The 18,586-nt window shown below is 41.3% G+C and overlaps 1 protein-coding gene and 1 long non-coding RNA gene across 2 annotated transcripts in view; one reads left to right on the plus strand and one right to left on the minus strand.

Moving 5' to 3' along the window:
* Positions 1–295: 295 nt before the first annotated feature.
* Positions 296–17,758, plus strand: LOC149974431 (dual specificity protein phosphatase 3-like). Its single transcript, XM_090212591.1, has 3 exons — positions 296–715; positions 10,663–10,895; positions 15,236–17,758. Exons 1-3 carry the CDS (start codon positions 543–545, stop codon positions 15,475–15,477), a joined length of 648 nt encoding a protein of 215 aa, XP_090068717.1. The 5' UTR covers positions 296–542; the 3' UTR covers positions 15,478–17,758.
* LOC149974432 (uncharacterized) overlaps positions 4,736–18,586 on the minus strand; it is a 37,675-nt gene continuing 23,824 nt past the window's right edge. The window contains exon 4 of the long non-coding RNA XR_016489393.1: positions 4,736–6,413. This is a non-coding gene — a long non-coding RNA (uncharacterized LOC149974432). The remainder of the gene's footprint in view (positions 6,414–18,586) is intronic.

Genomic DNA, 18,586 nt, shown 5'->3' on the forward strand with positions numbered 1-18,586 from the left:
GACATGTCTTCCACTCTCTGATTAGTACAAGCTATGATGTAATATGTGTTGGTATAGAGTGTTTAAATGTTTTTTTTTAAGAAAAAAAAGAAAGAAAAAAGGTTTTTAAGATGCTTTAGACATATTTGCATATTTCATTATAGTCAATGGCAAGTGATGACTCGCCAAAATGTGACAACCAATTTATTCTGTAATTAAACTAAATATATAAAAAAATATAATTGGCGGGGAATCAACTAGCACAGAAAGAAGGAAAATAAGGCCACGTGTAAAAATGGGTTTACTTTCCCTTTAATGGTGCCCTCTCTGCCTTATTTTTCGGTAGCCACTCTTGTGTTGTCAACCAATTCCTATCCCGAGTGTCTGACCCGCGGTGGGCGAGTTGGGGTGTGTCTGCGAACGAAGAGAGCGTACGTTTCAGACTCCGTGTAGGTTACACAACATGACTTAACGGAGAATAAAATTCTGCAAAATCATAAATTGACACGACCCAAGAGTCTGACACGTGTTTGTTCGCCAGTTCGGAGAGAGAGCCTGGAACCATGAACAAATCGAGCCCGGCAAAGCAGCAACCACCACCAGCTGAAGTCGCGGTGCCAGACGACGAGGTTACCGTGCAACAACTGAACGAGCTTTTGTCAAACAGCAGCGGATTTTACAGTTTACCAACACAGCATTTCAACGAGGTCTTCCCTAGAATATACGTTGGTAACGCGTAAGTTATTTTTATTTGACCGAATTCTGAGGAATGTGTGCGTTAGTTGTGCCGAACAATTTCTAATGTATAACAATTGTATAGAACAGGACTCACCAACCCTGTTCCTGGTGAGTTACACTTGGTGTAGGTTTGGGCACCAACCCGAGGTTGTAATTTAAATGATTGTTAACGAGCTAATTATTAGAATTAGGTGCGCTATATTAGGTTTGGAGTGCACCTACAGAACAGTAACTATCCAGGAACTGGGTTGGAGAGCCCTAGTATACAATTTCATCACCAATTAAAACCCTAATTGTAAACGAATATTTTCCAAATCAAACCATTCCAAAAACATCGTCAAGACAAGGTGTCTCCGGATTCAATTGGATTGAACTAACCTTGTCAAGTAATGTATTTTATGCCTTAGGCGAATGCAATCTCTTCATAATATTTGCCACGAGCATGGGAGGAGGTAGCCCAATATTGGGCTAAAGGAGTCTAAAGTTACTCCTTAGTCCAAGAATCTTACATGTTGTTTTTAAAGGTGCAATATGCAGAAATCACTGCCATTTCCTGGTTGCAAAAATTCTAAGTTAGCCTAATTTCAGTTTGTGACAGAACAAGCAACCATTGTCTACTCTAGAGAATCATTGTACCATCTAAACTGCAGTGTAATATCTTTTCCATAACCCAAAGTATTGTATTTACAGCTGTTTGAATCTGGTGTACAAAACCTAAAGTAAACAAAAGGTAAGAATGGGAAGCATAGAAATGGTGCACAGAACAGATCTGCTGCTTAGACTTGCTTTCAATGAGTGACAGATCAATAACACACATTTCTATGTGAATTTGGTCAGTTGCCCAAAAAGTTACTTATTGCAGCTTTTAAGGGTGAATTGTCTCAAAGCCAAAACAGCCAAATACTCCATCCAAATGTGACTCGGTTGCGGTACGGTTCTAGAAACATAAATCCCAGTACTTTAATCACATCACCGATAATTTGACCAGCGAAAATGTATTCCATTTCAGAGAAGATAGCTAATAAGCACAAGTAGTTCACTCTGTCTTCCCCCTGATTTCCTTAAACGCTGTAACATGGCCGTGTGGGAACCCTAACCCTATAAAGGTGTATCAATTTAACCTTTTTGTTTTTTGAAAATAATTTCTTGCAGGTATGAAAAAGTCCTTATGCTTTCAAAACCGTACCTCAAGCGATATGTGTTTAATGTTCAGACCGAGCATTGCGGCTCTTAACAATACTTCCCCCTACAGAAGACGCCTTCGTCCAATGACTCTTATATGTAATGGAACTGAGTCAGGATCTAGGGAGGAGGTTGCTCTCTTTTTCTGAAGGAAATTGTGAATATTCTACAGACTCATGCACACCCTTGAACGTTCGTGTTTGTATTTCAAGGGAGATACGAAGCTCTATTTTTATTTTTTATTAAATGAAACAATTCCATATTGTTTAATGATATTGAGACACTTTTTCATTGGCATCACCCCCTTACCTCGTCTCACTTACCTTTTACACACACACACACACACACACACACACAAAGGGGGATGGAGGGTTAGACCAGTCTGTCATGGTATTCCGCTGGCTTTAAATCCATTGTGGTTGGTTACCCATAAAGGCGATGTACCCTACAATTTATAGCCTGCCATTCCACTTAGGTCAGTTCTTAGGCATCCTTTATGCTGATTGTGTGTGCAGGAGGTGTGGGGGTCCCAATGTAAATGCAAAGTCCACCTCACAAACACAGTATATACCTAGTCTAGACACAGAGTAAGGTGTAAAACAATATATATTATAATTCTCAATGCATATGTTTACATGTATTGGGTGAAAAAAATCCACATTGAGTACATGTGCATAAAAAAAAAAGTAAATGTTATTATATAGAATACGTCAATCTAGTAGATTGTATAGCTTTACTTTCCCTTTACCCATATAAAGGGCCATGTACAGGAAGCCCATGCTGTAGAAGGATGTCTCTATTGCACAGTCGTGGCCAAAAATAGAGAATGACACACACTAATTTTCACAAATTTTTCAAGTTTGCTGCTTCAGTGTCTTTAGATATTTTTGACAGATGTAATTATACTTCAGTATTCCATAGTAACACTGAAGTATAATTACAAGCATTTCATCAGTGTCAAAGGCTTTTGACAATTACATGAAGTTGATGCAAAGAGTCACTATTTGCAGTGTTGACCCTTTTTCAAGACCTCTGCAATCTGCCCTGGCATGCTGTCAATTAACTTCTGGGCCAGATCCTGACTGATGGCAGCCCATTCTTGCATAATCGATGCTTGTAGTTTGTCAGAATTTGTGGGTTTTTGTTTGTCCACCTGCCTCTCGATGATTGACCACAAGTTCTCAATGGGATTAAGGTCTGGAGAGTTTCCTGGCCGTGGACCCAAAATATCGATGTTTTGTTCCCTGAGCCACTTAGTTATCACATTTGCCTTATGGCCAGTTGCTCCATCATGCTGGAAAAGGCATTGTTCATCACCAAACTGTTCCTGGATGGTTGGGGGAAGTTGCTCTCTGAGGATGTGTTGGTACCATTCTTCATTCATGGCTGTGTTCTTAGGCAAAATTGTGAGTGAGCCAAATCCCTTGGCTAAGAAGCAGCCCCACACATGAATGGTCTCAGGATGCTTTACTGTTGGCATGACACAGTTCTGATGGTTGCGCTCACCTTGTCTTCTCCGGAAACAAGCTTTTTTTCCAGATGCCCCAAACAATTGGAAAGGGGATTCATCAGAGGAAATGACTTTACCCCAGTCCTCAGCAGTCCAATCCCTGTACTTTTGCAGAATATCAGTCTGTCCCTGATGTTTTTCCTGGAAAGAAGTGTCTTTGCTGCCACCAGGCCATCCTCCGAAAGTCTTCGCCTCACTGTGCGTGCAGATGCACTCACGCCTGCCTGCTGCCATTCCTGAGCAAGCTCTGTACTGGTGGTGCCCCGATCCCGCAGCTGAATCAACTTTAGGAGACGGTCCTGGCGCTTGCTGGACTTTCTTGGGCGCCCTGAAGCCTTCACAACAATTGAACCGCTCTCCTTGAAATTCTTGATGATCCGATAAATGGTTGATTTAGGTGCAATGTTACTGGCAGCAATATCCTTGCCTGTGAAGCCCTTTATGTGCAAAGCAATGATGATGCCACATTCCTTGCAGGTAACCATGGTTGACAGAGGAAGAACAATGATTCCAAGCACCACCCTCCTTTTGAAGCTTCCAGTCTGTTATTCAAACTCAATCAGCATGACAGAGTGATCTCCAGCCTTGTCTTCGTCAACTCTCACACCTGTGTTAATAACGAGAGAATCACTGACATGATGTCAGCTGGTCCTTTTGTGGCAGGGCTGAAATGCAGTGGAAATGTTTTTTGAGGTTTAAGTTCATTTGTATGGCAAAGAGGGACTTTGCAATTAATTGCAATTCATCTGATCACTCTTCATAACATTCTGGAGTATATGCAAATTGCCATCATACAAACTGAGGCAGTAGACTTTGTGAAAATGAATTTGTCATTCTCAACTTTTGGCCACGACCTGTATAATGATGTCATTGCCCAGAGGGCAGCAATAGGGTGAGTAGGACAGAAAGCAAGCACATTACCTCTCTTACAACAAAATCATTTTGAATATGCCACTCTCCAGGGCCAAGAGCCAGCTAACACGTTGACGAGACGTCTTGACTATTGTGTAAACTTAGAGGAAGACATGATCTAGGGCACGTGTCAAACTCGTTCCAGGGATGGCCAAGTGTCTGCTGGTTTTCGCTCCTCCCTTTTTTCTTGATTATGGTCGCTAATTTGTAATTAACTCCCGACACCTGGTTGTCTAGCGCTTAATTGAAAGGGAAAAACCTGCCGACACTGATTTTTGACACCCCTGGGTTAAGGGGGTGAGGTGTCTGTGCAAAAGGCTGTTTTTGCCTTGTTTTTAAAATGTGTAAAGTAGACCCTTTAGATATTTGAGACGGCACAGTATATATGTGCATCTCATTTGTTCTTACAGGAAATTAGAATATTTCACTCAGTTTTATTATTGGTTTACACAATTAAAATAACGTTTAATATGACCTTGCATATTGTGAAGCGTCATCCCCCAGTGTAGAGTTAAGGCGTAGGTACAATTAAGATTTATGGACTGCCTATCGATTTAAGATCCACTCACACAACTGTCCACTCCGGAGACTAGTGGCTTCACATGGTCTGTGATATACTGTAGGTCAGCTAGAGCTGTTGCTACCATAGATCAAGCTGATGAGTAGCTGGCTGCTGTTCAATCAAAAAAATGGACACGCACTAGGGGTGCCATTTTTAAAACGATAAGAAAAAAATCATAAAATTCTATGTCTATTCACAATGCAGAATAATGGTCCTATTAACGTGTGTATATATGACCTCTAGGGCCGGGCAATGAAGTCATCTACCGCAGTCATCCTTGAAAGCTCCTTGGTTTGTCTGGAAGGATAGCCTACACTACGTCTTTTTAAATGCGCCATTGGAACAGGCATTTTACTTGGCTGTAAAGGAATGACGCTTCTGAAGCGAGACTAATGTCAACTAGGCAACCAGAACTGTCAATCAAAATGTCTCGGATCTGCCTCTGCGCAGCCTGCCTGCACACAAAGTACTTTAGTGTGTTAAATACCGTGACTTACCAATACATTTTTAGTATAAAATATATCTTCCGTTAGTAATCAACTCCTAAGATTCAGTATTTTTGGAATGGAGGAGACTCATTAGTTGGTGTACTTCTGAGAACACAAACACTCACATCTTTTATAACGAACTAGAGAGGGGAGCAGCAGGTTGGCCACCAGGCAGATGGCGTCAGAACCGTGCATTAGGCGTATGAAATTTAATTTGAAATTACTTAGAATGTATGTGTTGCCCCCCTAGGGTCACACACTACTCATAAAGCAGATATAGAACTTATTATTCAAAAACATAAAATATTCATCAGACCAGAGAATCTTGTTTCTCATGGTCTAATAGTCCATCCCTTTGGTGGAGTGTTGGCGAAACTGCCCAAATCCATGTGTGCAAGGTTGTAATCGCTGCCAAATTCCTAAACTTGTTTTTGCTTTGTCATTATGGGATTGTGTGTAGATGAGGAAAATAAACGATTTAATCCTTTTAGAAAGAGGCTGTAATGTAACAAAACGTGGAAAGTCGAGGGGTCTGAGTACTTTCCCGAATGCACCATCTCAGGTGGCCTTAAAGGGTACAGTAGCACAAAGCACTCCCTCTATGCACAATTTAATATTGATCAATACTACTAATGTTGCATAATATTTTTGTCTATCGTTTATATTTATACCCTAAACCATTGGTTTCCAAATATTTAAGAGTGAACTTTGCTATTGTGTTTTTTTTTCACCATAAATCGCTTCCAGTTAAGCCCAGTATGCTCTTATCATGCCCGGTTTGTATTGAAACACATGGGAATAGTGTGTTTATCCCCAATAATCATCAGCATAAATAGTTTTGTTTTCGATTTTTAAGTTGATTTAAAACACACACAACTACAGTTAAGCATATTATGCGTCTAGCCATGGTGCCTTTACCAAGATTAGAAACCTCTGTACTCTTTCCAAGACGTTTGGAGTGGACAGGTAGTCGTTGATGCAGAGAGAAGAATAAGATCAGGGTTGAGGGATATCTGGGACAGAAGACCTAGAAGTGGTGGACCTAAAAAAAAAAATGCAAAGAAATGAGGGACACAAAGATTAATATTGGGAGACTACTCATGCACTCTTTGGGTGGGGGAATTGTCATCTTGTCGTCTTTCTTTCATCCAGGTGATCCTGTTTTTTGGTCCCCCACCTGTACCTTTTGTAATACAATAGTTTCAAACCTCCCGCTCTACTATCTTCAGCTAGGCTTTAGGAAGTGCTACTACTTCCCTGATGAATAGTAATGATCTGTTTCTTTTAATAACTGTAGGGGAGATTAATATAATTATTCTTACAGAAATTAGGGCAGTATGCGTCAGACATGTCTAAACTTACTGTATGTTTGTCCTGGCTGCTATCATGGTGGAACACTCCCTGAATGATACGTTCACTGTGCATCTCAGTGACTGGATTCAAGACAAACTCATTACACAAACTTGAGGCGTGAGTCGCTCTCAAACGACACCATCCATGGAGCCAAAAGTAAATGGAAGGTGCACTAAAATGCTTTTATTGACACCCGCTCAGTCTTTAATATAAAAGTGCTGGGCAGCCCCTGCTTGACGGCACACTTTGGTTCTTTTGTAAGGGCTTGTTTTAATAATGCATGGTCTGGGGCTGCACAGAGGAGGACTGAGTGGAGGACAGGGCAGGTAAATGGAGGGCGTGAAGGCATTAGCCATGCACTGAGTTCAGCCTGTGCATGTACCTATATGCGTGCACACATACAAACATAAGCATACACTTGGGTAGGCACTGGTGTACGACACATTCAGACGCGTAGATGCTTTATTTGTACACTTTGGTGCTCACAGGCACATCCTCTGACACGTACTGTACACATGCTCAAAGTTGCACATTCATCCTCACCCATTTACACATAGGCTTTGTCTTTACAAGAGAAATGTGACTCGATTCGCGAGAATAGACCGAGCCTCCGAGGGAGTAGTGAGAGAGTGAAGTAGATGGCAGTGAGATGAAGAAGGGTAGACACAGGAGAGAAAGGGAGGAGCGCGAAGGGTAGCTATATCCGGTTATGTGAGCCTCATGTACTCAAGCCATTGCTCCATCACCTCAGAGTAGCCTTGGCCTGCAAACAGGCCAGACAGATGGGCAACCTCATCCCCTAGTCATAAACTAAGATGGTGGCAGACTGGATCTTTATTAGTTAGCCCTGCAGTGGGAGGCAGTGCAGGCATGTTCACCCTCTGTCCCAGGGGACCCATCCAGGGTCACTCAACCTCTCCACACCTCTGCCTGGAGCCTGATGATATGCTCATCCAACTGCAGAGCACTCTGGGATGGGATAAAGCCCCCAGAGCATAGTAAATACAGTAAACGGGACCTGCATTCAATGAAAGAGCTCAGAGACAGGATTGTGTCGAGGCACAGATCTGGGGAAGGGCACCAAAAAATGTCTGCAGCGTTGAAGGTCCCCATGAACACACTGGCCTCCAACATTCTTAAGTGGAAAAAGTTTGGAACCACCAAGACTACTTCTAGAGCTGGCTGCCTGGCCAAACTGAGCAATCTGGGGAGAAGGGCCTTGGTTAGTGAGGTGACCAATAACCCGATGGTCACTCTGACAGAGCTCCAGAGTTCCTCTGTGGAGATGGGAGAACCTTCCAGAAGTTCAACCATATCTGCAGCACTCTACCAATCAGACCTTTTTATGGTAGTGACCAGATGGTAGCCACTCCTCAGTAAAAAGCACATGATGGCCCGCTTGGAGTTTGCCAACAGGCACCTGAAGGATTTTCAGACCATGAGAAACTAGATTCTCTGGTCTGATGACCAAGATTGAACTCTTTGGCCTGAAAGCCAAGTGTCATGTTTGGAGGAAACCTGGCACCATCCCTATGGTGAAGCATGGTGGTGGCAGCATCATGCTTTTGAAAACCTGCTCCAGAGCGCTTAGGACCTCAGACTGGGGCAAACGTTCACCTACCAACAGGACAACGCAGGAGTGGCTTCAAGACAAGAGCCTGGACTTGAACCCGATCGAACATCTCTGGAGAAACCTGAAAATAGCTGTGCAACTATGCTCCCCATTCAGCCTGACATCTGCAGAGAATAATGGGAGAAACTCTCCAAATATAGGTGTGCCAAGCTCGTAGCATCATAACCAATAAGACTTGAGGCTGTAATCATTGTCAAAGGTGTTTCAACAAAGTAGTGAGTAAAGTAATGTGATATTTCATATTTATTTTAAGTACATTTGCTAAAAATTCTGAATCTGTTTTTGCTTAGTCATTATGGGGGTATTGTTTGCAGATTGGGGGGGACTATTGAATCCTGTCGTGGAATTATTGTAATCAAAAGGACTTTATTTTTTACATTTCTTCAAAACAAGTAAACTTTAATCTAATACCTGCAGTAATGGAGCTTGTCAATGAGCCCGCCCCCCCCGTAGGTGATATGTTGAGCACACCGACAAAATATACCATGGCCTTATACAGCAAAGATACACCCCTTCAGTCTACATGGCAAACAACAGATGTATGGAATGAGTCACAAGGTTAAGATTCGTATGAAAGATTTTTACAGACAGTGTCTGCTGTAAAAACTGTTCTCATTGCGTAGAAACCAGTGTCTGGCCCCGAGCCATCTCTTCCTGGTACCTTATTTTATAAAACAGAAACTTTAACTCATGCTCTGGAATGCGGTATCACCCAAAGACATTGTAAGTCTTCTGTCAGTGTTAAATCTCCCAGAATTCCACTTTTAGTTCACATAGACACAATGGAGTTATAAGAACCCTCTATTCTGTTGCATGAAACAACCATTTGATGCAATTACAGTATTATAACATAATGTTGCTCTCACAATCCCATTTTAGAATAAGGCTGTAACGTAACAAAATTTGGAAAAAGTCTAGGGGTCGGAGTACTTTCCAAATGCACTGTATGATAAAGCATTCCATGCGTCATCTCATTTGCAAACGTATGTAAGAGCCTACTATTTGTAATGTGATGAGTAGATGGTCATAACTCCATCACTGTATGCAAAAAGGACCGTTAACTGCATTGCGAAACGCCTATAGTGTAGAGGCCTTGGCTATAGTTTTTATTTATTTACATTTGACAAATTACAGAGTACTCTACTGACACTCAGATCAATAAAAACGATGTTGTCCATATAATAGGCCTATGAGAAGGGGAGACCCAAATAAGAGGACATGATTGTCCAAAAACAAACTTACCACCAATAATAGAGTGAATGAGAGCACTCACCGGGGATATGGCCGATGCCAATAAGATAGGTAATAGGGCTACTGTTCCCTCAATTTAATTTGAGAATTTTGATAACTAAAAGACAAATTAGTCTTTTCTGTCTTCTCTTTACAGTGTTAGCCATTTTCTTTCCAAACTATGTTTCCTGCTATTAAAAAAAAAGATATATTATTTATTGTGATATTCCTGGCTAGGCCTCTAGTTTTTCTTTGACAGTTGCAACTCAGCAAGCATCTATTTTGTATTTGCAGTGCGATCTGCCTTTCCGAATGTAGGCAAAACAATACAAAAAAAATGAAGGCTAGGGAATCAACTTCTGGCCAAATCATGCTTTAGCAGCCTATTTTGAATGATAGTATTTCTGTGTAGGCTAATTAGGCCATCTAATTTTGGCAATAGAATTCAAGCCTTATGGACGCTCTGAGTCAATCTACTATCCCCCATAGTAAAGTTTGGTGGAGCAACTTTTAGACAGTGGATATGTCTGCCTATGTTAGTGGTTCCCCAGGGGACGGGAGTGTTCAGAGCCCAGTGCCATGCAGACCAGTGTTTCCATTAGTCGGTAATAGCGTGCTTTTGGCCATAATTTTTGTTGTTGAAAAGCTGATTAAATAAATTTGCCACCGGCCAATTGTCAGGCAAAAGACAAATGATTCATTGCTATAAAAAAAAATGTATATGTATGTAGTCTATTCATATGAAATTACCTGCTGGGCTCTATCGTCCCTCAATTGTCCCAGAGTCTGTTTGGGCTATTTCTTTCTCAACAAGCTGACCTTTCCACTTCACAATAACAGCACTAATAGTTCACCGGGGCAACTCTGTTAGCGCAGAAATTTGACATACTGACTTGTTGGCAAGGTGCCACGTTGAAAGTCACTGAGCTCTTCAGTAAGGCCATTTTAATTATGGAAGCCTTCAATATAACTTAATTGAAGTGTTCCAAAGCAATGTACTCGGGTCTGCCCCGTGCTTAATCAATGTCTGACGTCTACCTCAGAAATAGATAATTCTATGGTTTATATCTCACAGGTTCGTGGGCCAGAATCTGATGCGTCTGCAGAAACTGGGCGTGACCCACATCCTGAATGCAGCGGAAGGCAACTCCTTTATGCACGTCAACACCAATGCAGATTTTTACGCTGGCTCGGGCATCACCTACCATGGCATCCAGGCCAATGACAAGCCGCAGTTCAACCTCAGTAACTTTTTTGAGGAGGGGGCGGACTTTATTGAGAAGGCTCTGGCACACAACAATGGCAAAGGTGAGTCTGACCACTCTGGGTTCTCTTTTACCTTATTCATAGGTGATTATTGTGTCTTTAAACCATTTCACCATGTAGTTTATAAGCAAATACCTGATTTCTATATGATAGAATAGTGGCAACTGCCTCTTATACAGTGCCTTCAAAATATTCATACCCCTTGACTTATGCCACATTTTGTTGTTACAGCCTGAATTCAGGCTGTATTAAATACATCTCACCCATCTACACACAGTACCCCATGATGACAAATTGGGAACATGTTTTATGTTTTTTTTGCAAATGTATTGAAAGTTAAATACAGATCTAATTTACATAAGTGTTCAATACTGTATAATAACTAGTGATGCACCGATATGACATTTTTGGCTATACCGATATTTTCCTTGCCAAAAACAACCCAATACCGATAACTGATATTTACCATTTTTGCGACCTTCTAAGCATTATAGTACAGTTAAATAGTTAACACCCATACGGACGCAGTGGTCTAATGCACTGCATCTCTGTTTGCTGACTCTTTTGTACAGCTTTGACAGTGCTACTGTATCTTTTATGACACGCAAAGACCCAAACGGCGTTCCATAGAATGTATGTTGTGAAGCTGATCGCAGTGGCGCTATTACTGTGTAACTCCGGTAGGGCTACGTCTGAAAAATAGCGCACCGGTGCCCGGCCAGTCGGCGAAAGCCAACATCACCCACGACAAGCGGTTGATTGTCAAGGGCAATGAATTCTATTATCTTGGCTTTAATGGATTTCGCCTTTGAGTTGTCTCTCTAAAATGTTCTTACTCTTTCAAATGACTGCTCTACTTGTTGACTGCTTGATCCACACAGCAGACATTGTGGGCTAGGTTAGGAATGCTGTGTTGCACGTGTAGCGTAACATTTTACGTGGCGTCATTACGTCAATTACATTATATAGGTATGCACATCAGCTTTGACATCGTTTTTTAACATCGGCGTTAAACTAGACATCTGGCCTATACCGATGTTGGCATTGTTAGCTAATATCAGCCGATTCCGATATATCGTGCATCCCTAAATAATAACATTTTGTAGCGATGGCAGCTGTGAGTCTTTCTGGGTAAGTCTAAGAGCTTTGCACACCTGGATTACACAATATTTTCAAAGTTTCCAAGTTTGTTGGTGATCATTGTTAGACAAACATTTTTCAAGTCTTGCCATAGATTTTCAAACCGATTTTTAAGTCAAAACTGTAACTCAGCTACTCAGGAACATTCACTGTCTTTTTGGTAAGCAACTTCAATGTAGATTTGGCCTTGTGTGTTCTGTTATTGTCCTGCTGAAAGGTGAATTAGTCTGCTTTTCACCAGACGCTGGGAGATTAAGGCAGGTTTTCCTCAAGGATTTTGCGTGGAAAATTCTTTAAAAAGTCCTTAATGATTACAAGCATACCCATAACATGATGCAACCACTATGCTTTGAAAAACTGGATAGTGGTACTCCGTAAGTGGCATCTAGTGGGCAAAGCTTGGTACTTTCTCACAAATGTTATGGTAAATAATGCATGTGACTTCAAATGGCTAATTTCTCTGAACAGAGGAAAAAACATCACCAGATTCACAGGAAATGCATTACAAAGGATGAAGCTGCAATACTCCATGCAGCAGCTCCATACTACTTGTCAAACATGGAGAACTGATACTGTGTACTGGTTGGTTGAGGGGTACGTGAGTGGCGTTTGACCATTTTATTGGATTCCTCATCTGAGATGATGGGTGTCAGTCCTCATTCTTGTGCTTTTTGAGGTTGAGTGACTCCTCTAATATCCTCTGCTATCAATAGTTTGTTCCCCTTTGGTAAAAAACTGTAAACAGACCTTTGTTTCTCCAAGTCCAAGTTATGAGAAGGGGAGTAACAGCAACTGTCCTTTTCAGGGCACAGGATCTAACACGTTTAATGTTGGAATAGACACGGAGTATACAAAATGTCACTTGTTAAATTCACTTTAATCAGTGTAGATGAAGGGGACAGGATGTTTAAGCCTCGAGACAATTGAGACATGGATTGTGTTGTGTGTGCCATTCATAGGGTGTATGGGCAAAAAAAAGATTTTAAGTGCTTTTAACTGGGGTATGGTGGTAGTTGCGAGGCGTGCCAGTTTGTGTCTATAACTGCCACGGTGCTGGGTTTTTCATTCTCAACAGTTTCCTGTGAGTGTCAAGAATGGTCCACCACCCAAAAGACATCCAGCCAATGTTGACAACTCTCGGAAGTATTGCAGTCAACATGGACCAGCATCCCTGTGGAACGCCTTTGACACCTCGTAGAGTCCATGCCCAGACGAATTGAGTCTGTTCCGAGGGTAATAGGGAGTGCACATCCAATATTAGGAAGGTGTTCCTAATGTTTTGTTTAATCCGTGTACGTCATCAGTCCTCCAAAGTGGAGATGGATACTCCTGTAAACTCAGGCTAGTCCTATTCCACGTTGCTGTATCAGCTGACGTTTCGGTCAGTTCAATTTGAACATTCTGATGTTGTACCAAACCCCACACATTTTTCCATAGAGAGTAAACAGACACCACTTTGCCACAAGTTATTTTTCCTTTCCTCTGTGTTCCAAAGGTAAAACACGCTTACAAGATGCTACTTAAAGAGGACCATTTGATGTACAGTACCAGGACAGTGAAACACATTGCGTTGAACAGCACATTGATTGCGTTTGATAGTACTTTAAGACGTACTCTTTAAAATATGTCAGATTTTGTATCCGAGCACCAACACAAAACAAATGGAAATCTATCAAGGAAGCAAACAAGAAGAGATCAAAGGAGTCCCATCACTTCAACCAAAACTCTCTAATTCATAACAGCCATCTGTAGACGGAAAGAACAAGAACATCCATCTTATCGCTGACCACACCTCTGGCTCCATTCTCCTCTCCCAAATGTTACTGGTGTGTTGACATACCCTGGGGGCCCATTTCATTGGAGCCCTGAACACTGTTTTGTGGCGTGGATTTAATGGAAGCCCTGACACAGCGGCACAATTACAAATCATCTTAATTCTCAGCCAATTAGGCGGCAGCTGCGTCGACACCCCTGTAAATCAGTGTACGACAGTAGAGGAGGTGGAAGAGAAAGAGGTGGTGGACACATCTTTCCAACGAGACACACGATGCCGTAACACCAGTCCCTTCCTAATGGGTAAAGAGTCCTGGTGTAACCCACCGAGGCTTGATCGTGACATTTTGTGACCACCGTGCAGAGCTGTGGAAATGTCAGCGTTGGAGCATGTGACTCGTCAGCCGGGCTGCTCAAGTGGACGAGTGTGTGTTGCCAGCCAGGTTGCATGTTCTATTGACTATATATATATATATATATATATATATATATATATATATATATATATATATATATATATATATATATATATATATATATATATATATATATATATATATATATATATATATATATATATATATATATATATATATATATATATATATATATATATATATATATATATAATATTTATATAATATATATATAATATTTATATATATATATAATATTTATATATATATATAATATTTATATAAATATATATATATATATATATATATATATATATATATTTATATATATATATATTATATATATATATATATATAAATATTATATATATATATATATATATATATATATATATATAAATATTATATATATATATATATATATATATATATATATAATATTTATATATATATAATATATAATATTTATATATATTTATATATATTATATATTATATATAATATATATATATATTATATATTATATATAATATATATAATATATTATATATAATATATATATATATGATGCAAATCTAGGGCCTGACCTCTGCGGCAGATAAGTCAATGTCAACCATCTTCACTGCACCTAACCACTTCCCATAGCCTCATCAGATCAGTGTGCGCACCTGGATATGTAGGCGCTGCGTATCATCCTCAACGCATACGAACGTGTGGGTCAGGCCCTAGATTCGCATCTCCCTGGCTGAGATGCTTTGCCAGGCAAGGTTATATTTGGAGCATCTGTTCCCTCACCTCCTGTCATCACTGTACCTCAGTCTTCCCTCTTTTCTTTTACTTCAGTCGCCGTCTTCGTCAGAATCCTAATGCCTTAAATCCTCTCCTGTTTTTGTTTGTATTCCTTTTTAAGACCACAGATCTGACAGGATTTGATGGTTGCAAGCAGTATAGTGAAAACCTATCCAGTCCTCTCAACCGTCAGTGTTCATGAAGGAAAGGAGTTGCTTAAAGAGAATTGGGATGTATCCCTAAGTGTCTGTCTCTGTCCATCAGGGAAGGTGTATGTCCACTGCCGAGAGGGCTACAGCCGCTCGCCCACCATTGTCATCGCTTACCTCATGCTGCGCCACAAGCTGGACGCCCGGGTGGCGGTCGCCACAGTGAGGCTCAAGAGAGCGATCGGCCCCAATGACGGCTTTCTGCGCCAGCTGTGCCAACTCAACGAGACGCTGGCGAAAGAGGGCAAGTTGAGTGGGGTGATGCCAGTCGAGGTGGCCAAGTTGAAGACCAAATAAGAGAGCGTGACTTAACGCCTTCGAAAGGCCTGTGCTCCCCTAAGAGCCAACCGGACTCAATCCACCCCGGCCAGCAACACATCACTCAGACACACATGCGCATACGTACATCCACAACCTGTAACATGCATGCATATACATATAGTGCTGTGAAAGTATTTGCCCCCTTTCTCATTTTCTCAACTTTTGTTTATTTTTTTATACGGAATGTTAGCAGAGCTTCAACCTAAGATTAGATAAAGGGAACCGGAGTGAACAAAGTTATACAACACCCAATGCCCCTGTTTGGGGGAAAAAGTAATTGCCCCCTTTCCCCCTAGGACTTACCCTCTGCAGGTACTAGCCTGCTCGGGCTTACCTTCCGTGACTTACCAAATATCTTAAATCTACGATCAGTCGTGATACAATGGGACTACTGAATAAGCTCAGGTTTTCTAGTCCGAATCCTATAATTGGTTCAGCCTACGACTCATCTCCACAAGATGTCAGAATGAGTGATAACGGGTATAGGAACTGTGCCTACCTTGTTTTTGGTGCCGGCTCTTGTTTCACTGATTCGGACTCTCTATTTGGACTGTAAATCGTGGTTGACCCTGCTTGCAGCGCCAGCTGTTAGGCTCTACAATAGAGTAAAGCTCACAGATGACTAGTAAAGCTCAAGCCAAGTTTATTCACCCACTGGGTCACACAGCTGCATAAGACGGTAGCACAAGTATTTCTATCCTCCCCTTTAGGACGGAGTCTCCTTTTCCCTAAACATCGTTGTTGGGCGGGAAAGTAAGTGATCTGGGTAATAAACGGTTCCTTCTCACTTCATGTGACCTGACCTCGGGCCCCCATTTTCCCTCTCTAATCCACAGCTAGCCACCCTTATCAGTGACCGCAACCATGCGATTGCCTTTTCCCTCACTTAGTAACATTCCAAGTTCCTGGCTCTTATCCAACCTCCATTGACCCTACCATGTCCATTCCTCCTACATATACCCATTAACTTCTGGCGTAGCTTTAACAGACGGATGACCTGACGTTCTCCTGTAGAACCTCATGCCAACGGGTGAAGGGTGGTAATGTGATGGTATAGGGATGCTTTGCTGCCTCAGGACCTGGACGACTTGCCTTTTTTTTAAATAGAGGGAACCATGATTTCTACTTTAATGTCAGGCCAGCCGTCTGTAAGCTGAAGCACAGCTCCAAATGATCCAAAACGCACAGTGTCTAACAAGCGACATCTAAACTTTTAGGAATGAATGGCCTAGTCAACGTCCACACCTAATCCCAATTTGAGACGACGTGGCAGGACTTGAAATGAGCAATTCATGCTTGAACTCCCAAATGTCTCTGAGTTAAAGCAGTTCTGCATGCAAGAGTGGGTCAAAATTCCTCCACAGCGATGTGAGAGACTGATCAACAACTACAGGAAGCATTTGGTTGCGCACATACGCTATAGGTGGCACAACCAGTTATTGAGTGTAAGGGCGCAACACAAGGGAATTAAAAAAAAAACATTATTTTTAATTGTATAATATATTAGTATCCTTACGTATTAGGTTTTGAAGATCTGATAACGTTCCGTATCAAAAATAGGCAAACATTTTGAAATCAAAAAGGGGTTTTCACGGCACTGTGCATGCATGCATGCATGTTGACAGTCACACACACTAACTCTCTCTCGGACACAAACTGTATCTGTCATGCTGCTGTCCTCTTTCTCTGCCGGTATCCTTGGGTACATCTCTCCCAACAGCGGGGGGAGTTATGTTAGGCAGAGGAGAGATGGAAGCCTTCTAACCATGGCTCAGTGCTTTAACGTATATTCTGTCACCCATCTTCTCTTTCTATATTCCAATAACATACATGCCACTGCTAGTACATACAGCCCCAAAGATACCAGAGGTTTTGACCTGACCAATGAAGGATTCCCCTGACCATAGGTTTAGAACACTGGACAGCTCTCCCTGTGTGCCACTTTTGGAGCTCTGAGGTACAAATAATAGATTACAGCACAATATTTTCATAGTATCCCACTGCCAGGGCTGTCTGACTACAATGATGTCATGACACCAACAAAATGATCCCTGACCAGTCTGGAATGTTTTGACAGCCACTGGTTCATTTGGTCTAGTCCAGTGGTTCCCAAACGTTTTATAGTCCCGTACCCCTTCAAACGTTCAACCTCCAGCTGCGTATCCCCTCTAGCACCATGGTCAGCGCACTCTCAAATGTATATATATTTTTTGCCATCATTGTAAGCCTGCCACACACTATACGATTTATTAAACATAAGAATGAGTGAGTTTGTCACAACTCGGCTCGTGGGAAGTGACAAAGAGCTCTTATAGGACCAGGGCAATAATAATAATTAATAATAATAATTTTGCTCTTTAACATCTTACATATAAAACCATTGTATTTTAATTTTACCCCTTTTTCTCCCCATTTCGTGGTATCCAATTGTTTAGAATCTGCTATCTATTATAAAACCATATTTGTTCATTGAAAATTGTGAATAACTCACCACAGGTTAATGAGAAGGGTGTGCTTGAAAGGATGCACTTAACTCTGCAATGTTGTATTGGAGAGAGTCTGTCTTAAGTCCTTTTCCACACAGTCTGTATTTAGTTTTCATGCTAGTAAGTGCCGAGAATACACTCTCACATAGGTACGTGGTTGCATAGGGCATCAGTGTCTTAACAGTGTGATTTGCCATGGCAGGATACTCTGAGCGCAGCCTAATCCAGAAATCTGGCAGTGGCTTCTGATTTTAAATGACATTTTCACAAAACCACTTGTTGCAATTTTGAGGCTCTCTTGTTCAGATATCTGTAAGTGGACTGGAGGCAAACTGGATTCGATATCAGTTTCGGGAAAGTACCTGCGTAATTGAGCACCCAAATGAGGTGAGATAGGCCAGTCTTGAGAAACTCGTCGTCATGCAAGCGGTCAGACAAGTGAAAATTATGGTCAGTTAATTTTAAGCTCTTCTCTCAATTAAAAAAAAAAAACGTGTTAATACTTTGCCCCTGATAACCAGCACACTTCTTCTGTATGTTGTAAAAGTGTAACATGGTCGCTACCCATATCATTGCATAGTGCAGAAAATACACGAGAG

Source organism: Oncorhynchus mykiss, chromosome 20 (genome assembly GCF_057628025.1).
Source record: "Oncorhynchus mykiss isolate SJ-2025 chromosome 20, ASM5762802v1, whole genome shotgun sequence".
Lineage (NCBI taxonomy): Eukaryota > Metazoa > Chordata > Actinopteri > Salmoniformes > Salmonidae > Oncorhynchus > Oncorhynchus mykiss.